Source organism: Octopus sinensis, linkage group LG11 (assembly GCF_006345805.1).
Source record: "Octopus sinensis linkage group LG11, ASM634580v1, whole genome shotgun sequence".
NCBI lineage: Eukaryota > Metazoa > Mollusca > Cephalopoda > Octopoda > Octopodidae > Octopus > Octopus sinensis.
In genome coordinates, this window is record NC_043007.1 from 5,490,459 (window position 1) to 5,515,458 (window position 25,000).

A 25,000-nucleotide genomic window follows, 5' to 3' on the forward strand; every position below is an offset into this window, starting at 1 on the left:
CCATAATGCAACTCCTGGTAAATTACCCTGACGTTCCTTCGTAATATGCGGATTCTCAGGTGCCCATAAGGTGCAATTGAGATTGTCAATCGAGACATTATAATAAAGGCAATCTTTATTATAAAATCTGCATCTTCTGCACATCTTACCAAATATCAATAAAAAAAACTCGTCTCTTCAATCCGGATCATGTTCATTGAGAAGATGGACAATTCTTGGAATGTAACTTTTCCAATGGCAGAGCTTCTAAATGATGAGGTGGATACTTGAGTTTAAATTCCTGTCTCACGGTTTGTTTGCCGAACAAAAGCAATGCGTTTCTAGTAGTGTTTCGTACTTTGTGATGCGCGCTTGGTTCCAGTCTTCCGGAATGTTTCTTGTGGATGGACTTTAGTCTGTTGGAGTATTACAATCCATCAAAATGTAAACTCTATAATGTCGATTTTACCTTGAAGATCTTCCACCCAGGGTACTCAAAATACAAACTTATATTATTATATATGTTTTGTAATTTAAATTGGGTGCAAAGTGAAACAATTGTAGATAATGTTAAATAATTTATAAATTAATTTATACCCATTGAAAGTCTCCATTTTCAAACTTATCAACATACACGCACGCACGCACACACGCATATGCATGTATATATAGTGCAAAAAACATCATGAAGACAAGGGGAAAAAACAAGCAGTATGTATTAGGTCGACGTTCAAGAAAATTGGAATAGGTCTTTAAAGCTTCGCAACTTTAAAGATTCGTAACTCTTCTACTGAACGGATATATATGAGAAGAGAAAAATGATGCATAGAAACAAAAAAAAAGTGTCTGAATTAAACGTTGACCGCATTCTGAGAGGAGCGGAAGAGGAAGGAGCTGGGTTGAGGCATGGTTGTCAAAAGACACAACAATGGCCTCGCGTGGGCGTGGATGCAAGAGCAAGCACATGTGCATGCATGAAACTAATGTGTGCATACGCATGTGCGTGCAGGGCGCGCGCGTGTGTATGAAGCAATGTGTATCTGTATGTACGTATAACTTCGGCCGTATATTGGCTTATACGTCTTGATCATCGTCCCCATACCCAACGTACCCATACTAATACGTCTGTCCCTTAATCATTCTATAACCTTCTTCTATTGCCTGTATCTTGCATTACTTTCTAGCTTTCACCACTTTCCCCAGATCATCATCAATAATCACCATTTAACGTCCACTTTCTTGGAAACCATGGCAGTACAGTTTGATAGGAACTGACGACTGTAAGTACTGCATTGTGCACCAGAGTCTTCTTTGGAATAGTTTCTACGGCTGAATGCCGTAAGAATAACGCGAACCACTTCACAGAGTGTAGTGGGTGTTTCACATGACACCCAAGTGACTGAGGGAGGCTACAGGAAAGAAGGAGTTGGTGTTATGCTAGTTGATAAGGAGTTAAGGGAGTTAAAGTATAAGTGCAAGGGCTAGAACAGAAGGGTCATTTTACAGTAGGGGATCACCTTTGACCAAAATCCAGAAATTTGTTGCAACTCAATCCCTCCATCGAAAAGCAACATCACGCTGTGCTCTCCACTGTGTATAAATATATTTCAGACAGCAAATTAACAGATTTCTTACAGCGTCGAACAAAATGTTCTGATTCACTACGCTCTGAGTTCAAATTCCATCGAGCTCAATTGTTTCTTTCGTCCTTCTAGGGTTGAGAAAGAAGTACGAGTTCAAGGCGGTGCATTGGACGAAAGGAAATAATGTTGAACTGAATGCTTTGTGGTATTTGTTCATACTCTTTGCATGCTGGGTTCAAATCTCACCATGACTTCTTTGATGGTCGCCTTAATCTATCACCCAGTCTAATACCGCCTGGTACAATGGTTGACGTTTGGAGAATCCACTCTAATTCAACTATTTGAGTTTGATCCCCTGATTAAAGATTTCCTTCTCTCCTTCTGATCAGTCTTGGAGGCTTTGTAAAAGATCATGGACACCACCTTTTGCCTTCCCTCACGACTAAAAGAAAAAAGAAAAACCTCTGAATGTATTTATGTCTAACATCAAACTCTCACAAAGGTTTATTGTCAAATGAAATGGAGATCGATGCGGGGGAGAGGAGAGGAGAGGACTTCTTTTAATATCTTTTAATTAGGAAGGAAGGCAGCGACCAAATTCTGTTACAAAGATTCCGCGAGTGCTGGGAAGGAAGGAGTTATCTTTAAATCGAAGCCTAGCCCATGCATTTCTAAAATAGTGGACTCTTTTAAAGCCATTCAAGATGCCAGGTGGTGGGTGTTAATCTTGGGAATTGGTAAAGTCTACACCCAAGTAGAGCATAACAGGATTTAAACTCGGAAAGGAGAAAGGAGGAACAAGTATTGCAAGGCAATTGGTCCAGTGTTCTTACAATTCGGCAATCCATTGTCTTCCATTGATACATTTTTATTCACCCTGAAAGGATGGAAAGTAAAGTTGACTTTGAAGAGATTTGAACTCACAGCACAAAGTGTCAAAGCAAATAATATGATGCATTCTATCCGACACATTAACGCTTTAGCCAACTCTCTACCTCTGACGAAGAAGTTGAAAAGTACTGTTGTCCTGTTTTTGAGATTAGATTTTGGACAATGATATAGTGTAGTAATGTATGCCGGTGGCTCACTTTTGACTAAAATGTACTGTTGCATCAAATGCAAGCCAAAGACAAGCACTTGTGTCTTGGAATGTTGCCAATATTGATTAATTATTTCAAACTGAAAAAGATATTTATTTTTCAAACATTATTTCATGGAAGAATTCCAGATTAAAACAACTTACCTCACCAGAGTTTTTATAGTTTTTCTTCTTAGCTTTTTTCTTTGGATTTATAGCCTGGAAAAATATCAAAAAGAAATAAAAGAAATTGAAGGTTTTTTTGTTTAGAAATAAATTTAAGAATTTAATAAAATCTTGCATTGAAATTTAATATTAATACACACATACACTCACACACACACACATATAAAATATATGTATATATGTGTGTGTGTATGCATGTGTATGTATACATATATTCATGTACATATAATCATATTTGTGTATATGCATATATGTAAACATATATGTGTGTATATATATGTCTATATATAAATATATATATACGTGGTCTGATCTATAAGTACCCGGACTGTTTCCATAGCAACAAAGCTAAAGTACGCAGAGTAAAACCGCTTGTCACAGATTGACCTTAAACTCTTTTGTGCGTGTGCACAAAGTTTCAACGTTCTAGCGCACTTCTGCTGTTTATAGCAGTGCTTGGAAAGAAGATGTGTAACGTGTGATCGTTGCAGTGACCATAATAAATAAAGTTGAGCAGAGAATTTGCATCAAATTTTGCCAAAATCTTGGCGATACCTGCCCAGAGGGCTACGCAAAGTTTTCAAGATGTTTTTTATCGCTCTCGACACAACCCAGGAGATCTTGTGCAATTGAAACCCGAATGTCCTTTTGGTCAGCTGAAAGTAGTTTCGGCACAAATTTGGCAGACAGGCGTCTCACACAAATCTTCAGTGATAATGGAATGAACTGAACCGAAACTAATCTGCACATCTTCTGATGACTGCTGGTTGCGGGTCTCCCAGAATGTTCGTCAATATCGACATTCTTTTCGGCCATTTTGGAAACGTCTCATAGACTTGTGCGCGGCTCATAATCTCCTCTCCATGTATCACCATGACAACTTTCTCTGTCATGCAACAATCACACGCTACACACCTTCCTTCCAAGAACTGCAGTAAACAGTGGAAGTGAGTTAGAACATTAAAACTTAATGCGCATGCACAGCAGAGTTCAAGGTCAATCTGCAAAATAATCTTTCCGATATAGAAATTCGTGAGCAAAATATTCAATAGTTTTGTTTCTATACTTTTAGGCGGCACATTCGAGTCTATACTTAGACTCTAGTTTTTATCGATGGATCCGGCCTATAGTTTTGCAATGATAGACTTTATTCATATAGGTCAGACTCAATCATCACATTTGACAACATATTTTAACCTTTAGTTTAGGATCAATAAAGTAACCGTTTGATGAAATACGGTCAAATCGCTGTGTAATGAAATTCGATAAACTGTTTACAAGTACAAATATGATTGAATAGCCACTGGAGAAAATTCGATCAACTGGCCATTTAATGAAGTACGGTCAGCTTCCCACTAGAACAAATTCAATCAGCTGAACACTAAAGCAAATTTGATCAATTGACTGATTGATAACATTTGAGCAAATAATTATCAAATAAAATTCAGTCGATTGATTGTTTGATGAAATCCATTCAACTGGCCATTTGACGAAGTTCGTTCAACTGTCCACTGGATCAAACTCAGTATATGCATCAACAAATGAATTTCCATCAAATGATGTATGCTAAAATTCGATCAGCCAATCAATTGATAATTTTCGGCCAACTAAACTTTGGATAAAATTCGACCTCTTGTTAATTTGGGCTCAATTAATTAAGTCTTAGTTGAGCCTATACATTTGCTCTATAGATATCAACATATAATAAACCTATATTATAGCCTATACATATAAGATCGTTTGGTGAAATTCGATTAACTGTTTATTAGAATTTCACTTCATCAAATTCGTTCAGTCAACTGACAAATTGATGAAATTCGACGAAATGAACAATCGTTTGACATTCAGACTATTTCTACTGGATTTTGCACATATATTCTTGCCCATGGATTTTAGCCTATACTCCGCCTATTGTTCTTGCTATAGATTTTAGCCTATGATCTTCCAATTGCATGCCCTATTACATTAACTTTTAAACGAACTTTCAGAATTTAAAACTATAGTTTCTAGATGAATCTACTAATGAGATTCGATCAAATAGCCATTGTATCAAATTCGATCATCAGTCAACTATAGAAGATTCGTTCAATTCACAAGATCAAATTCAGTTAAGCTGGCCGTCCATCAACAATCCACTAAGTTAAATTCGATCAACGGAATGATTGATAAAATACGGTCAAATGTTTATTTGCTTAAATTAGCCGACATATATATATTATATATATATATATATATATATATATATAATATATATATATATATATATATATATATATATATACGTTCAAAATAGCCTGTACGCCACGTATAAATTTTCCATAGTTTTTGCTAATATATTTAACCTATACTCAGCCTATTATACTGGCTATAGATTTTAACCTGTAGTTTCGAAGTCAATTGACTGACCACTAGATCAAAGTCGATCAATTAACCATTCGATGACATTTGATCAATTGTCCACTAAATCAAATTCTAGATATGGACTTACTGATGAAATTGAACTAACGGACAACTTGGATGAAATTCGATCACGTGTCCACTAGATGAAACTTAATAAAATAAATGTAGTCAAAAATTCGATTGACTGACCAGTCGATAAAATTTGGTCGCATGTTCATTTGTTTAATTTTTCTTACATATTTCAACTCGAGGAGACTATATGAGGTTGAAACACGGTGTACGTCAATCCGCTAACAATATTCTGAGTTGTCTCTCTGTTTTTTAACATTTCGAATTTCACTGATACAAAACTTTTCAGGCAGCGCCGTTCTATACGTATATATATATATATATATATATATATATATATATATATATATATATATATATATATATATATATATATATATATATATATAACATAATTTTTATAAGTGTGTATATTGATTTATTATTAATTATGTACATCATGAATGTAAATCCTTATTAGTTTCTCAAATTTTTTCTTTTTTTCTTTTTGTAATTTAGAATTTTCTATATACTAATGATATTAATTATTGATCCGATTGATTAATGGGATACTGGAATTAGAAAACTGACAGCAATAACAAGCGTTTAGTATTTGAATTGATCGATCAGACTCATAAATTTATACCGAATGGGAAGTTTATGATCATTATCTCCTTGAAAGTGTGATCTCTGAACTGTTAGTGTAGACAAAACCTTAATATACAATAAGGGCAACGATTTTGCACAAAGACCTTGATAGATCATTAGTCAAGAGCTATTAATGGCCAAGCCTTTATACAAATACGTTAATAAGTCATTAGCGAAATGATGGTAAGGGCGATGCTGCAAGGAACCTTTATAAGATTTGAATAATAATGTTATGTCTTGAGCTCAGTATTGAGTTTCTGATGTTTATGAAAACTTTTTATGGTACAACGTGGAGCCGGAGCGAGGAAATCTTAATTTGGAAAAAAAAAACAAAACTATATAGCGATGAAAAACAAATATAATACAGGTGCCGGGTTTTTGTTTGAAATCATCGTGTCTCAGTCTTTTGGTTAAGATCAAAGTGTTTTTAACCATCATCGTCATGATTGTCCTTGTTATCATCATCGCCACCACCACCATCGCCACCAGCACCAGCACCACCAGCACCACCACCACCACTGCGACTATTATTAGTAACTTATTCCCTCTCAAGCCTTCATGACATGTGTTTGTTTGCTCACTGGTAACACATCATGAAAGCGGAAATCCTCTCCTTATATCGAACTATAATAATACAAAAAAATGCAAATGTTTAAAACTAAATCAACCCCCAATACATGCTAACCCCCACCCCTAAGGATACTCTGTGTGTGTGAAGCGGAAGTTAATCGGTAGCTCATCTTCGCTGCAAGAAATACAGAGTCTTAACATGAAAAGAGAAACAATAGACATAAACCCTTCACAGATGCGTTTTAAGAGACGATGGAGGTAGTGGTGATGGGGAAGTGGCTATGAGGTTAACAAATGATGTTCTATTTTGTATTAAATATTTGCACTTTCATGTCAATATAATTCCTGGAAGAGTGTTTCCACCTTTAGAATAGGTTTCGAGTGAAATGGCGAGTGTTGTGAATGTTTAGTCACGAACACGTTATTAATGATATTAGTGATACGGAAGCAATCTTCAGGACATTTCCTTACGATTATAATTACGTAATCTCTTTTGACCCCTTTATACCAACCTGTACGAGGATCTTTTTCTTTGGGACAAACTTCTTGATTTGAAGCGATCTAAATTATAATTTCTCCCATTCAAATTTATGTTCCAGACATAAGATTAGTAATACTTTCTGCAATAGGAACAAATTTGGGAAGTGTGGGCGATTACATCGACCCTTAGTCCTCGACTGGTACTTATTTTATCGAATGAAAAATCAATTCTCGGCGGAATTTGAAGTCAGAACGTAAAGCGAGAACAAATGCCGCTTAGCATTTTGCTTGGCGAGCAAACGATTCTGGCAAAGTTATTTGTTCTTTATAGTTTTTGAAATTAAAAGTTACGAAGAAAGTGTATTTCAAGAGAGATATAGTAACGAATAGATTAGTTTAGCTGACAGGTAATCAAACACAGGTGTGGAACGAAGGATGCCACAAAACTGGTGCTGTACTTGTATCTCTGTTGTAAATAGGATCCAGGTCTTATGAAAATGGTGTCCAAAGTGGATTGTTACGTTATCCCAGCAGAAGTGATTTCCAAATAAAACTGGATCAAAGCCCCATCCCTATTAGGCCTTCAAAATTCATAAAAGCGTGTTCTAATAGCGACAGTTCCACTTCAGACTTGGCGATGTTTTCCTTTAGAAACATATTCGAGAGCAATTGAAAAATATAATAAACGAAACAAGGAACAAACAAAAATAGACTTTGTTATAAGTGAAACGAATAAACAAATATTTAAAAGTAGGTTATTAAACGTTATCATTATAGACTTCGGCTTTTATTAATCAACAGCATCATTGAATCAACTTACGAAGACAGCATCGTAGAAAATAAGTCATTTCACACACACACATATTTAAGACACATTTAAAGATAATTCTATATATTGAGAAATATATTTTTCATAAACTTACAAATAGAATTTTTGTTTAATTTTCGAAACGTGTTGTCAATTTTTAATAACACTTTCATTGCGTCGATTCTTTATAAGAAATGTTTTATTTTCGCCGATGCTACCCCCACAATTTAAATAAACAACGTTGTTGGAAAATAAAAAAATATATATAATAATTGCTTGGAATTTTGGCAAATAATTTTAGAAGGAAACATTTAGTCGATTGTATCAGCTTCAGTACATGACTGGTTTTTATAGATTCCGGAGGGATGAAACGTAAATTTGACCCCGGTGGAATTTGAACGCAGAACATAATGAGTCGAAAGAAATACTAGTAGCCATTTTGTCCGACACGCTAACGGAATTCGGGGATGGGGTGTAAGTCGATTACATCCATCCCAGCGCTCAGTTGGTACTTATTCGATCGGCCCCAAAAGGATAAAAGACAAAGTCGACCTTGGCGGAATTGGAACTGAGATCGTAAAGGTAGATGAAATTTGTGTAAGCATTTTGTTTGACACTCTACCGATTCTGCCAACTTGCCATGATAAGGACGTCAGGTATTCTACTTCAGCTGAATTTTCTTTCATTTCCAGTCCCACACTCAAATATTATTAAAACAAAAATGAATTACTCCAGTCTTCAAAACATTTCGATGTTACACAAATTCTTACATATTTTTATTGCTTTGGCGCTGTTATTTCATAGGTACTAATTAAGCACTTGAGTCGATGTAGTGGACATACCCACCATTTCGAACTTGCTGGCCTTATGCCAAAATTTGAAACCAATATAGGAGGTGCTTAAGTCAGTGAAGTGGAAGAATCGTTGCTGCGCCGAGGGCCAAAATGCTAAGCGGCATGTCTTCCAGCTTTACCTTCTGACTTCAAATCCTGTCCAGGTTGACTTTGCTTTTCATCCTTTCGGGATCGATAAAATAAGTACCAGTTATGCACTGGGGTCGATGTAATCGACTAACTCGCTCCCCCGAAGTTGCTAACCTTCTGCCAAAGTTTGAAATCATCATTGTAACCTAGAAACAGATGGTGAGCTGGCAGAATCGTGAGAACGCTGGACAATCTGTATAGCGGCGTTTTGACAGGCTTTTATATTCTGAACTCAAACTCCGCGGAGGTTGTCTTTGTCTTTCAATATTTAAGGGCTGGTAACATAAGTACCAGTGAAATACTGAGGTTGAATTTCCTCTCCCCTCAAAAACTGCTTGCCTTGTGCCAAATTTTGAAGCTATTTTCATAACTTAGGAGAGAATTAACCTTTTTGAAAGCAGCTCACCTGAGACTGGCTTTTGTTCTGAGATAAAACTGTTTATGTTATGGTAGGATTGTTAGCATGTTTCAAAGAAAGCTAAGCGGCATTTCTTCTGGTCCATTACGTTCTGAGTTCAAATACGACCACGGTCAATTTTGCCTTTCAAACTTCAAGGGTGGATAAAATAAATTACCAATTATGTACTAAGGTGAAATTAGTACAATCATGTACTAAGGTTGATGTAATCGACTTGATCCTTCCCCTCACAATTGCTGGCCTTGTGCCAAAATTAGAAACAATTATTAAAATGGTTTAAATAAAATCCTTCCATAAAAAATTTTGTGAATAGAATTCCTTAACATCAGCTAAATTATGACAAAGCTGTTTCACTCAATTTTTCAAAATTAATTGAAACGAAAGCAATGTATTTTAAAAGGAAAATAGTAAAACAAGCGTTAAAACTATGTAAAGAAAAAAAAGAAACATAATTTGTATCTGACTTACTTCATATCTGTTTTCTGGTCCCGCACCTTTCAGCAAAGTTTGTAAATTTGTCGTAAATTCACCAATAAAATCATGTCTGGCAAAACATTGAAAACAATATTTTATACATTAACATTTATAATTCAATTTACATTGAATTAAAGCAATTTAGTTTCCATAATTTAATTTATTAAAATAATCAAATGATTTCCTTGAACATTCATAATTTAGTATTTATAATGCTAATGGTGTTGTTTACGCTAATTATATTTGTTGAAAGGGAATATAGAAGCTATGAAAAATATGACTTCCTTAGAAATTTTGATTGGATTGTTTCCGCAATTATTGGTGACATGACAACAAGGTCAGGGAAAAGACCAGTTTAAATAAACACTATTGCTAAACTACAAACTAGGCACTGTCTGCATATATGGCAGCCTAACCGGTTTCAACAAACCGAACTATTAAAACGCTAGGGAAGTACAATCTATGGTGATGGTACTCAATCCAGTTTGAATAAACAACAATGCTAAAATACAAGGTGGACACTCTCTAGAAGTATTGTATCTAAAAAGTTCGAACAAACAGTATTGTTAAAAATACAAACTAGATATTGTCTAGAAAGATGGTAATCTTGTTCAAGGAAGAATTTGAACTCACGACAGTAAATTACGCATCATCTCCACTTCATTTAGCAGTGAATAACATCTTCGAGATTTTTGAGTAAGAAAGTTTCAGACCAACGGTCAACTTGATCAAATTCAATCAACTGACCGTTTCATAACTGTCCATTTGATCGTTTCCTGAAATTGAATAAATCGTCCACTAGACACATTTTGATCAACCAATCAATGAACCCCGATAAACTAAGTCGGCATGTTATGGCTTTCAAGCCATTTTGGGTCTTCTCGCTTCAGCCATTTATAGAAGCTGGCTTTTTCGACTGCCTCCTGTAACCTCCTTATTGCTTTTCTCACCTCTGAGTTCGAAAATATAGAAATAGATTGATAGATATGCAAACAGACAGATAAATAGATAGATAGAGAGATATCATAAATACTTACCCGCCATCTCTGTCCCAATCATAACATTCGACTTTGATGACTCTAGATGGGAATAAAAATGTCAAGAATTACTTTTTGATCAAATAATTGTTAATGGCGAAGAGGGCAAGAAGATTTTACTGAAGAGCATCACCTGTATGTGCGCGTGTGTGTGTGTTCGAGAGAGAAGAGAAATACGTGTAGCAACTATAGAAATGAATTAGAAATCATTTCCAAACTAAACACAGTTTCACAATATTTTTCAAATTCAAATATATACGAATACAATTAACGATTGCTCGCAGGAGTTTCTGTATAGGCACTTAACCGGATTTTCTATAGTCATTTCAAGTATGTATATATATATATATATAAATATATATATATATATATATTATATATATATATATAGTATGTATATATAGTATATATATATATATATATATATATATATATAATATATATATATATATATATATATACGTAAGATGTACTAGCCATCTGAATGTAGCTAGCCACTGGGGGGTGGGGTGTTACTGATGCTTTTATTTGCAAAGGGCACTGAGATAGTGTCTAAAGTCCGTCTGGTGACGTTGATCGCCTGGGGCTAAAATATCAGTAACACCCCACTCCCAGTGGCTAGCCACATTCAGATGGCTAGTACACCTTACGTTGTCGAGCGGTTACTGTTTATATCTCGTTCAGAGATTTATTATTGTTTTCAGACAGTTTTTCTAAATCAGTGACAGTGGTTGCTGTGAAAAACGTTATATATTTATTTGCAAGGGGATTCCTTCATCGAAGACCGGTGCTTACCATGCGTTGACGAGAGGCAATTACCTTGAAACTATAGTCCGTATGTAGTACCTAGGTCTTCGAGGGAGGATGACCTCCCTTTGCAAATAACACAAGGGCACTGAGATAGTGTCTAAAGTCCGTCTGGTGACGTTGATCGCCTGGGGCTAAAAGCATCAGTAACACTCCACCCCCAGTGGCTAGCCACATTCAGATGGCTAGTACACCTTACGTTGTCGAGCGGTTACTGTTTATATCTCGTTCAGAGATTTATTATTATTATATATATATGCGTGTGTTCGTGCGTGCGTGTATATATATATTTATCTATATGCATCTGTATATGAACATATATATAATCCATATATCTTATGTTGGTGCATTGTTTGTTTCCGTTCGTCGTTTTCTGTCTCACATGTACGCTGTTGCCCATCGCCTTTAGTTCTTATTTGTCTATTATCTAAGTGATGCTCCCTAAATCAATGGCGCAGCTTGAAAAATAGTGTCACGGAACTTAAAGTCTTCCGATTTTAAATGCCCCGGAACTATGCTGAATATGGTTTCTAAGACTGATGAGATTTCTCTGCTCAATTTTTCTTTTCCATCAATTGTTTCCATGTTCCGTTTCGATTTTTCACACACACACACACACACAAACACACACACACACACACACATACACACACACACAAACACACACACATATATACACACACATGTATCTATATACACACATATATATACATACATATATATATTTGTATAGGCATATATATATACCCTACCAGATTCATGCATACACATCCAACATAAGTTGAAACAAAGGTAAACCAGACGAAGAGACATTAATGGAAATCTCGAAGAGAGAACAGCAAAAGTGAAACAAGAAAAGAGGGGGGATCTTACCTGTCGTAATCACCATTGCACAAGACACTGGCCATCACATTGAACGGCTGCCATGTTGGGTTCAAGGTGTTCTTGATCACTTCAGTCTTATGGACTGCTGTAAAACTACAAAATACAAAGGAAACGGTAAAGTGGTTTGCTTTGGACTGTCTTGGATTTCATCACCATCACCATCATCATCATCGTCAACGTCATCGTCGTCGTCATTATCACCATCATCCTTTAATACCGGTTTCTACGCTTGTATTGTTTGAATGATCCGACAGAATCTGAAGAGTCGTATGACTACGTCATGCTCAAATGTCTGCTTTTGAATGGCTTCTATGACAAAATACCTTTCCCAACATCAATTTCTCTACCTTTTCTTCCAATAAATGAAAATACAGAGATTTGATATTGAATTACCTGCATATATTACCTAATAATCCTTTAATACTTCAGTAAATATTCGTCTTTGCAAATATATATAAAAATGACAGATCATTCTAGTATACATTACGCATATATATACATATATATATGTGTGTATATATATATATATATAATATATATATATATATATATATATATATATATATATATATAATATATATATATATATATAGGCAGAGTTCACGAAAAAAACAAAAGACGAAGACAGGTGGTGTAGAAAACAAACAGATGTATTAGTATAACGCTCAGGAATAAAAAAAAGTCTTTTACGTTTCGAGCCTACTCGATAGTTTCCTTGTTTAAGTTGATGATGCTTTCCTCTTGTCTTTGATGTCTTGGTATAAAAATTGGTCCTTTCTCATCTTGTATGAGGAATACCGAACGTCTTCATGAACTACCTGCCTCATGAGAAACTCAGACACCCCCATGCCCCTGACGATAGACCTGATTGACTTGGAGGGGTCATTGTCAATCACGACCTGGATCTCACCTACAAATTCAGGAGTTCGTTTTTTATCAGAACGATCAGAGTGAGTTTTCCGAGCTTCTTAATCACAACTGGACTCACCCAACTTTTTTCAAATCCTCTGCACTGTCCTCAGATTAACACCCAAACATTTTGAAATGTTCGTATTGGAGTTTCCAGCCCGAATGCCAAGCAGTACAGCATGTCGTTTCCAAATTACTGGCAGAGTGAATTGCGTCATAGTGCTGTGTTTTTCACAGACGGTGCCCAACTGATCCTACTATACTGTGTAGTCGACAAATCCAAATCTAACAATGCTTATGCACGAAATCAAAAATATGAAAATATAAAATGGTGACAATTTATCCATCGCACCCTGTTTAATCTATCTATCTATCTATCTATCTATCTATCTATCTATCTATCTATCTAATCTATCTATCTATCTATCTATCTAACTATCTATCTATATATATATATATATATATATATATATATATATATATATATATATATATATATATATACATGTGTGTGTATAAGTCCCGATATATTGATTCAACTAATCCGGTTATTCATGAAGAAACCTCCTTAATGTATCATTCTGCAAAACAGAGAATATATAGAACGATAAAAAAAAACTAAAACCCATAAGGACTACATAGAATTATATATAACAAGAGAAACATTGTATGATAACATTTATTTTACCATTGGAAATTCTTATTTAACGACAGTTGTTTCGTAGCTTAATAAAACATGTGTAGATAATTTATTTTATATTTTATAAGTAATACATTTTGGAACATGTCCAGCAATTTTTGGGGGAGGGGTAAGTCGATTTCATCGACCCCAGTGCTCAACTGGTACTTATTTTATGAAATGTAGTCTGCATTAATGTAAACAGTCTTCAAATTAATGTAGATATTAAGCTAGCTCTTCAGGTTAAAAGAAATCCATGTTAAAAGATAATCATCCGACGTAACGATTCAAGAACTCAAAGTCAATACTTTAAAAGTATGGAAGACAATAACAATAAAATTAATTGAAGTTAATATGACAGTTTTCTAAAAACGGGAAGGGAAATTTAGAAAGATGTTAAAAAGTAACTAGTATATAATTTTCGTATAAGAGAAAGGAAAATGATATATTTATCATTAATAACTTGAAAAATAAAAGATCATCGTAAATGTAGAGATACTGTGCATCTCTTTGAAGCATTTGTCATCTTAACGGTGGGGGGAAACAGTCGTGGAAAATGTCCACATCCCTTCACTAAGCTATGAGAAGAGAGTCTTGCGTGAGGACGTCCACGCGTTCCATATTTGACAGGTCTAATGCTTCTATCATTTCACGGAACTATAGATTCCTGAATATCAATTCAACCCCCACACCACCAAGCACCTGCCAAATCAAATGCGACTTCACAACAGACATGTCGACTATGTACAAGAAAATATTTTGCACAGATTTTCTCACCGATTTGTGTGTCATCGCCAGCTGATCTGAGCGATCGATCCCGCCCATCCTTTCATTGTCTGAAACAACAACACTCAGTTTAATTATGACATTACCGTCCGTATCTTATTTCCAAGTGCCCTTCATACTTGCTGAATGCATTGTCGATAACAAGCAGACGTTTTTCTTGTCACGCTGCACAAGAGCAAGAATGCCAGCATCCGTGCATCAGTCCGCTGTTTTCCCTGAGCCTTCACATATTATGTATGTATGGATATTTACAATGGCCTTCTTTCAGTTTGTCTATGAAATTCACTCACTGGTCTTTAGTTGACCCGGGGCTTTAGTTGAATATACTTGCCTGAGATGCCACTCAAACCATTGAAAAGGAAACTTCTTAACCAATATAGTACCGTAGAAATGGTTCCGTTTATTAATTTTTTTCCGGGACATAAAAAGAGGAATTATCTTGACCTATATTCAGTGCTGTTTGCAGATTTCCATGGAAACCACACACACACACACACATTGCTTGCTTGGAGTTATATACACATAGCTAATAGTTATCAATTATTAATAGATAATGCATTATTAATTCCAAATCTCTTCAACTATTAATAATCGCTATCTCAAAGCTGTTACGTTAAGATCAATTTTGGAGCGGTAACAGAAAGAAGTAGTAGTAGTAGTAGTAGCTGCAGCAGCAGTTGTAGTAATAGTAGTAGCTGCAGCAGCAGTTGTAGTAGTAGTAGTAATAGTAGTAGTAGTAGTAGTATAGCTGTAGTAGTAGTAGTAGTAGTAGTAGTAGTAGTAGAATATTTTTCTAATATGTCATATTCTTGAAATCAAATTTGAACAATGAATATTTCATTATAATACTCTTTCCTAAGATTTGTCTTCAGGATTTCTTAAGATTCGCAACTTGCTGTCAGTCTGAGAGTATCTTTTTGTATTTTCTTAAAAACTGACAACGAAAATAAATCTATGAATACGTAATTAACTTGTAGTCTTTATTTCTCATAAACATTGATGCGACTGAATAAGTTTCCTCTTCCATGTTTCTCCTTTCTACATTTTGATTGATTTGGTCTCTAGGTTTAAGGTTTAACCCTTTTTTTTGGATACTAAATTGTTTGGGACCAACCCTGGCACTACGAAATAAATTCCATTTCAAAGTGATCTAAATGAAATCCTTTCATCTAAATAGCAAGATAATTTATATTCCAAATATCTGATTAATAATGACAAATTTATTTTGCTAAATTCTTTATTACTTTCAAACTTAATTGAAAGAAAAACAATGTCTTTCAATGGAAATATGGTAAGAATAGGATTAAGAATAATACTTTTGCCCATGTACACACAGTCTTCCACAAATGCCTGCACAGACCAGAGTATATAGATAAACAGAAAGACAGACCAGCAAATGGACAGCTCGCAGAACATTTTATTAAGTCAATGGCCCTGATAAGTGAAAATTCTAAAGTTTCAACCCTTGACCTTTTGTAGTTATTTCAGCTGAAAGTTAGTAAATGCAACCAACACCATTTTCTCTTCCATGCTCGTTTTCAGATGAAGAGAAAAGACCCAGAATGTTAGATTCTTCACTACACATGGGAGCCAAACTTATTAACGTCTTTTGAAAGATGAACCAAAAGTTACAAAGTATAAACTTGCAGCTGGCGCTACATGTCAAGCCATTAGTTTATGCCTAGTTTATGCATTCAGACTTCATGAGCTTTGGCCGACCCTATATAAACATTTCTCTCGATGAATTATTGCCTGGATCTTGGGATTTTACTTTTGAAATGGACATTTGTTGAGAAAGACATGACGGTGAAAACAGACGCATTAATAAATCCCTTGCGTTGGTTCATGTGTTTAAACTTCTTTCTGTCCCCGTGTGTCATGTCTGTTTTGCAGGTGTCCGTATTTGTAGCCCTGCATAGTCAAGTCTGAAGTGATTTTTGCAGGGAATGATACAGCAGTGGTTTGTGTGTCATAATACTGATCTGTTGACAGTCTTATGAAGAAAGGCTGAAGACGCTCGACCTTTATTCTCTAGAAAAACGACGACGCCGTGGTGATCTCATTCTTGTTCACAACATCATAAGCGGAAAGTGTAACCTCTCGAAAGAGCTGTTCTTCACTCCTGCTCCAGAGCGTCGGCTGCGGGGTCATTCCGAAAAGCTCTATCTGCGACGATTTCATCTCAATCGAAGGAGAGGGGCTTTCTCCGTCCGGGTTGCGGATCCGTGGAATAAGCTGCCAGACGAGATGGTGAAGATGCCGACGACCGCTCGGTTCAAAGTCTCCCTTGACATCAAGTGGCCTGAACTCTTTACATGAACACCACCCAGTATATAACTCCATGTCCCCCTACATGGCCTTGCTTTTTGCGTTTTTGAGCCAAAAAATTTACTAACTAAATAACTAACTCTGTCATTTGCTCCCTTGAGCATGTCTTTGAGGCACAAGTCCTATTCAATTTTTAGGCAGGTCAACTGGTTCATAAGACATCAAAGCATGTCCACACACGGCTGGACATTTGACATACACTATGTAATACATGTCTAGTTGTCAGCCCTCCTTTGCGTTCTTTATATCTGACCTGTAACTGGGACCATTCATGGATACTACCGCTCCAGACCAGCGCAGAACAAAGAGTATTGGTGACGACTAAGCGTAATTTCATATTCCTCAAACTCTTGAACTTGCCAAGCTGGAGCCTCATTCCTTGAAGTAATGTAATGTCTTGGCCAAGACAAGATTCAAACTAAATGTGAGAAAAACAAACAAGGGAGGCCTTTATGCGGTCGCTTAACCTTCTAGATATGGCAGTCGGATTTTGTTTTTCGTAAATCCTAGCTTACTGTCTTAAACAAGGAAATGCTAGTGTAGATAAAATGGATAAGATGGTCGCAACTGGAAAATATTTGATCATAAGATTGATCTTAATGTTCATCCAATGAGATGGTCACAGATGGAATGCATTTTTGATCAAAGGTCTGACATCATGGCCAAAACAACAACAGTTACTCATTATAAGATGAACGACAAATTTAATATTGGTGGAATTCTAGATCAGAGTATAAACAAAAATGACTAGAAACTGAAAGTAATTTAATCCAACATTGAAATGTATAATGGTTATACATGGTTATACTATTAAAAGGCGGCATACTTTCCAACCGTTTGGTTTCAGGTTCAATCTCACTGTATGGCACCTTCATCAAATGCTTTGTTGAACAAAACCATGTAAGTGGATTTAATAGATGGAAAATGAAAGAAGCCTGTAGTATACATCCAAGCATACACAAAAACACACATACACACACCACACACACACACAAACACATATATACATATATTTATATGTATATATATATATGTATATGTATATATGTGTATTTATTCACGCATAGATGTTTATATATATATATATATATATATATATATATATATATATATATATATATATATATATATATATATATATATATATATATATATATTTATATTTATATACACACATATATATTGATGCAATTTTATACCAATTACTATTTTTACTTTTGTTAAGTTACTTTAGTTTGATTTTAATTATTACTTACTACATATAATTCAATTGTTATTATTATTTTTATTGTTAAAGTGAAAGTATCTGACATAAAATGGAGAAACGTTTTTGTTTCACTTTTAACACGTAATACTGAAATAGTGGAGAAGATATGATATTGCTATGGGCTCGCTCTAAGCAAGAGGTTGAACATTTCTTTTTGCCCATGAAACTACATGGACCCTAAGTAAGGCATGTGTAAAATTTGAAGGAAATTGGTTGTGTAGTTCTCAAGTTTTAGGGAAACACACACACAGAAAGAAAGACAGACAGACACACATTCTCAGTTTTATATATATAAAGATAAACTCAGAATGTATTGGACTGTAACAAGGTACCACAAGTAATTTTGTCAAATATTCTTGCAATTTTGCCAGTCCATCACTCCAAACACAGAAATAATAAAATACATATTTCATTTATTCTTTTTCATTTTGGTTACTCACAAAGCATTAGAAAAACGGAAGCCATAAAAAGTCTGAATTTATAAACAACCATTGGATTTTTTCAAAGTTATTTCAACATCATTTAAGTAGCAGACAATATGCTTTGGGCTGCCTATTCAAACCAAATAAATGATTATTTGAAATATCTTTATAAATCAATGTGAGGCAACACAAAGAAACTGTTTTCATTTTACATTTGTATAGCCACAGGTATGACATAGTTTGATTGACTATTCCTTAATGTTCTGACAAATAAGTTTCATTTCACTAAATATCACAGCCTGTACAATGAGTCACACAAGCTGGAGGCTGTGGTCTTCAATATTGAAAAATAAGTGAATTCATCCCATTCATGCTTGTTCATTTAATACCATTTGTAGTGAAATGCTATTGTAGAGGACGGATCTCGATGCTGGAGACCAGCAGGTTTTAGTACCAGATCGTTTCACATTTTCTGAAATACAACTGTCGTCTTTACCAATTCTGTATTTGACCATGGTTTCTGTGACTCCAGTTCTACCAAGTTAAACAAATCATATCGTGCCTTCAATCGTCTGACCTTCAACCCGCCATTAACGTTGTGTCCCTTGTTTCTGGTCATTCTCAATGGTCTTTGTAATCGCTGCATTGAATCATCTCATTCAGATTTCTTTACAACGTCGAATGTCGATGAACAGTGGAATACCAGTGACCATCGTCAATAAATTTTAGTGACTTCAAAAAATATTCAACAACATTCATCGAATATCTACAAAGATTATCAAAAAATAAAAAAATTCTACAGGATCCCATAGAACTCTATTTGGATTTTTGCAAGCGTTAACCCGTTGTCCAGTTGCTGTGTGAACAGGGAAAATGAAAACACTGGATACGTAGCCATCACCACTGAAGTTTGCCGGGAATGTATTCTTATTTCTTTACTGTCCACAAGGGGCTAAACATAGAGGAGACAAACAAGGACAGATAAACGGGTTAAGTCGATTACAACGACCCCAGTGCACAACTGGTACTTATTTAATCGACCCCGAAAGGATGAAAGGCAAAGTCGATCTCGGAGGAATTTGAACTCAGAACGTAGCGGCAGACGAACTACCGCTAAGCATTTCGCCCGGCTTGCTAACGATTCTGCCTGCTCACCGCTTTAGAAAGAATGAGAGAAAGTTGTGGCGAAAGAGTACAGCAGGGATCGCCCCCCCCCCTGCCGAAGCCTCGTGGGGCTTCAGGCGTTTTCGCTCAATAAACACTCACAACGCCTGGTCTGGGAATCGAAACCGCGATCCTACGACCGCGAGTCCGCTGCCCAAACCACTGGAATGTATTCTGTCATCGTTCTTCTGCTAATCATGGATTTTAATATGATAAAAAGTCAACTGAATATGGTATCAAGTGGAAAAATCATAGATGGTTAGATGACCATGAGTTTGATGATTGCAGCAAAAATATGGGTGAAGAAAAATACCTCAGGAACGGGTGGGGTGTCTGCTAAATGCAAAAACAGCAAAGTTTTACATATGTATTATAGTGAAACGGAAACTTCTATCAATTGAGGTTATCCAGGCAATTAGTCGACAAAAACTCCCTGTAAAGTTGTTCAAAATGTAAGCTAAAGTATCAAGGACAGTAACACCAATGTCTATTAAACAAAATGTTACTACTTTTTAAATATTTAGATAATTTAAATAATTGAGGTTATCCAGGCAATTAGTCGACAAAAACTCCCTGTAAAGTTGTTCAAAATGTAAGCTAAAGTATCAAGGACAGTAACACCAATGTCTATTAAACAAAATGTTACTACATTTTAAATATTTAGATAATTTAAATAATTGAGGTTATCCAGGCAATTAGTCAACAAAAACTCCCTGTAAAGTTGTTCAAAATGTAAGCTAGAGTATCAAGGACAGTAACACCAATGTCTATTAAACAAAATGTTACTATATTTTAAATATTTAGATATCAACAGAAAACAAAGATAAGCATTTACTTTTTTGTTTGTTTTGCTTTTAGGGAATGAAGAATGAGAAATAAGATGTTATAACATTTATGCTTTTAGTGTATTATCTGAAGATAATATTGGGTAATAGGAAATGTGAAAATCTGAATATATTTGTATTCAGTGTTGTGTTTTCTGTCTTAGGTGGGACCAAGTCGGATAATGCAGGCTTCTCATAAAAAAGTACTCCAGTTATAAAAATCCTACTTTTCTCCTGGACACAGTACACCCAGGATTATATTAGCTAATGTTACCGTCCTTTTGAAAGATAACATGATGGGAAATTGAGTGAGATTTGGTTGCTGTTTCTAGCAGGCTCAGCAACTAAGTAGAGTCTCCTTCATTGCCCTCTTTTACTCATTTAACTGCGGCCATGCTGGAGCACCACCTTTAGTCGAGCACATCGACCCCCAAAACTTATTCTTTGTAAACCTAGTACTTATTCTATCAGTCTCTTTTGACGAACCGCCAAGTTACGGCGACGTAAACACACTAGCATCAGTTGCAAAACGATGTTGGGGGACAAACAGACACACACACACACAAATATATATATATATATATATATATTATATATATATATATATATATATATATATACGACGGGCTTCTTTCAGTTTCCGTATACCAAATCCACTCACAAGGCTTTGGTTGGCCCGAGGCTATAGTAGAAGACACTTGCGCAAGGTGCCACGCAGTGGGACTGAACCCGGAACCATGTAGTTCGTAAGCAAACTACTTACCACACAGCCACTCCTATTGGCTAATGTAGTATTGTTGTTTAGACCAGTTGTCAAACCAATGATGAAAGACATTCCAGCTATGACCTGTCATATGAATTCTAATGTTTTGGAGGAATGGTTTTTTTCCTTTAATATTTGCAAAACGTTATTGAGTTTTGCTGCCTTCACGGAGCACAATAACTGGCCTCAGTCTTTTGTTTATTTCTCAGCAGAGACTTTCTTTTTGTCCTTCAATATTTGTCCCTTTAAATTCATATAATTTTTCCTAGCAAGAAATTAAACTGCTTAATTCGGGATCTGATTTCCCACCAACCTAACCTGCTAGCTTTATTAGCACAGTAGAATATTAAAAAGGGATTTGATTTTCCTTTAATACTTGTTACCCTGAAATGATAGCATTTTAACAATGATGAAACCAGTTATTTCAAATTAACAAAAACACATACTAACCTTCTATCTTCATTAGCACGGTAGAATATTAAAAAGGGATCTGATTTTCCGAAGAAATCTTTTTTGTCCAAGTTGGTAGCTTGGAACTGTAAAGTTAATTTGTCCTAAAACAAATAAAAACAAACAATTGTTATCACATACTTCATTTGCTGAATGAAATTTAATGCATTAACTTTCATAAAAACATATTTTGCATGTGAAGAATGATGAAGTTATGTATTTGAGCAGTCGCTGAGCACTTGAGCAGTTGTAGAGCACTGAGCAGTTGTAGTATGCCTGAGCAGTTGTGGTGTGCCTGAGCAGTTGTAGTGTACTTGATACGTTGCAGTGTCTCTGAGCAGTTGCAATGAGCCTGAGTAACTGTAATGTGCCTGAGCAGTTTTAGTGTGCATGAGCAATTGTAATGTGCCTGCTCTGTTGTAGTGTGCCTGAGCGGTTGTAGTGTGCCTGAGCAGTTATATTGTGCCTGATCAATTGTAGTGCTTCTGAGTAGTTATATTATGCCTGAGCAGTTTCAGTGTGGCTGAGCATTTGTAGTGCGCCCTAGCACTTGTAGTGTGTCTGAGCAGTTTTAGTATGCCTGAGTAGTTGTAATGCGCATGAGCAGTTGTAGTGTGCCTGAGCATTTGTACTGCACCTGAGCAGTTGTAGTGTGCTTGAGCAGTTTCAGTGTGCCTGAGCATTTGTAGTGCACCCTAGCACCTGTAGTGTGTCTGAGCAGTTTTAGTATGTCTGAGTAGTTGTAATGCGCATGAGCAATTGTAGTGAACCCGAGCGGATTTAATGTGCCTGAGCAGTTGTAGTGTGCCTGAGCAGTTGTACTGCACCTGAGCAGTTGTAGTGTGCTTGAGCAGTTGTAGTGTGCCTGAGCATTCGTAATGTGCCTGAACAGTTGTAGTGCTTCTGAGCAGTTGTAGTATGCCGAAGCAATTGTAGTCTGCCTGAGAAGTTGTAGTGTGTCTGAGCAGTTGTAGAATCCTGGACCAGTTGTAGTGCACCTGAGTGGTCATAGCGTGTCTGAATAGTTGTAGTGTGCATGAATATTTGCAATGTGCCTGACCAATTTTAGTGTGCCTGAGCAGTTGTAGTGTGCCTAGTAGTTGCAGTGTGTCTGAGCAGTTGTACTGCGTCTGAGTAGTCGTAGTGTGCGTGAGTATTTGTGGTGCACCTGAGCAGTGTATACAATAACCTCGTTACTGTCTTCTTCAAATGTATGTTTGTGTGCAAAGTGTGATGTTGTATGGCAGCACAACATGGACGCTGAATGGAGACAATGTGCAATGCAAGGCCTGATACTGAGTCTGGTGCTCTGATAAGTATTTCAAGGCATTGTTCTGGGTTCAATTTCTACAGAGGTCAACCAATTCGTACTTTCAGAGAATGAAATTTAGAACCAATCAAGAACCAAGGACTGACGTCTTCTCACCTATTCCTTCAATGTGTCTATGTTTTGAATTAAGATTTTGGTAACAAAGCACTTATGAAGGAAATGCAAGACATGAGCAAAAGATGTGACAAAGTCTTTGTGATGCCATCAGATGTGGGTTCAAGGAAGAATGGGAGGAAGGATATTGTTGATGACAATATTCGTTATTAGCAAAGGTTTTTTATGTAAAAGTTTTTAATAATTTGAAATTGTACGAAAGGTTATGAGTTCAAATTCTTCTTCGATAGACTTTATACTCTATAAAATAATTACCAGTAATTTTCCAGGGCAATTTATCTGATTATCCCCCACCACTCTCCTGTAAATGTGTGGCCCAGTGCCAATGTAAGAAATTCTTAGTAGAAATACCAATGCTGGTTTTGGGATAAAATATTAAAGAACTGTCATTTCCACTTAGAAATTAATCCTGCTATAAGATGGCAGGAATCCTAGAGAGAAATCAAGAAGACTTATGATATATCATGATTTATATAATGTCTGTCATTTTAGTGTAGCTATTATAGTGCTGACAATGGTAACGAGTTGGTGGGTTAGAGAAATGGTGATAGGAAAAGAAAGAAATTGTTGCTGTATGTGGGGAAGAAGGAGTTGGAATGGAAGAGAGAAAATTAGAGATAAAGAGAGAAAGAGAAAGGCACACACAGAAAATGGGAAAAGAAAGAGAGAAAAATACAAAGACAAGAAATTCAAATCAAACAGATGTGTGAACAGTGCAAAACCATAAACAACGATGGAAAGGAAAAAGATAGGAGAATATGAAAGGAAAGAAAATATAAAAGAAAATTAAAAAAGAAAAAAAAAACATGAAATGACGGTTGATGTTGATGGCAGGAAGAATTAATATTTTTATCAGCAATATTTCTTTTAGTCCTCCGTAAAACAGAAGGATAACAATTAACTACAATTCACCATTTTTAAGAGCAAATAAAGAGATATACTTTGATGAGTGATACATACATACATACATACATACTACATACATACATACATACATACTACATACATACATACATACATACATATATATGTATATATATATATATATGTATATATATGTATATATGTATGTATATATATATACACACATATATATAAATATATATATATGTATATATATATATATATATATATATATATATATATATATATATATATATATGTATATAATAATAAATATTAGGGAATAAATCCAAATTTACAGGGAAAAATCAGATTTAGGATTGAATCCAATTTAAAGTAAAATATAATATAATATTAATTAGAGACAAAACCACATAATAGTGGTTTTGTCTCTAATTAATATTATATATATGTATATATATAAATATATATATATACACACACACACATATATATATATATATGTATTTATATATATGTATTATATATATATATGTATATATATATATATATATATATATATATATATAATATATATATATATCAGGAGAATTAGTTTTTTTATGTTTTAATATTCTCATTCAGTGCTTGAAATTTTATACTCGGAATTGAAAGCAACAACTTTTGCTGAGACAATTAAGTGATGCGATAAATATGTAGAAGAGAATTATTAAGAG

At 35.3% G+C, this 25,000-nt stretch overlaps 1 protein-coding gene across 2 annotated transcripts in view; it reads right to left on the minus strand.

The window, feature by feature from the left end:
• Window positions 1-25,000, minus strand: part of LOC115217162 (copine-8-like) — a 174,683-nt gene that overhangs the window by 37,548 nt on the left and 112,135 nt on the right. For both annotated transcript variants that reach the window (XM_029786786.2, XM_036507038.1), the window contains 5 exons: window positions 21,977-22,080; window positions 12,373-12,477; window positions 10,693-10,734; window positions 9,650-9,725; window positions 2,806-2,859 (listed from right to left, as the gene is read on the minus strand). In XM_029786786.2, coding sequence (XP_029642646.1) covers window positions 2,806-2,859; window positions 9,650-9,725; window positions 10,693-10,734; window positions 12,373-12,477; window positions 21,977-22,080 — 381 coding nt within the window. The remainder of the gene's footprint in view (window positions 1-2,805; window positions 2,860-9,649; window positions 9,726-10,692; window positions 10,735-12,372; window positions 12,478-21,976; window positions 22,081-25,000) is intronic.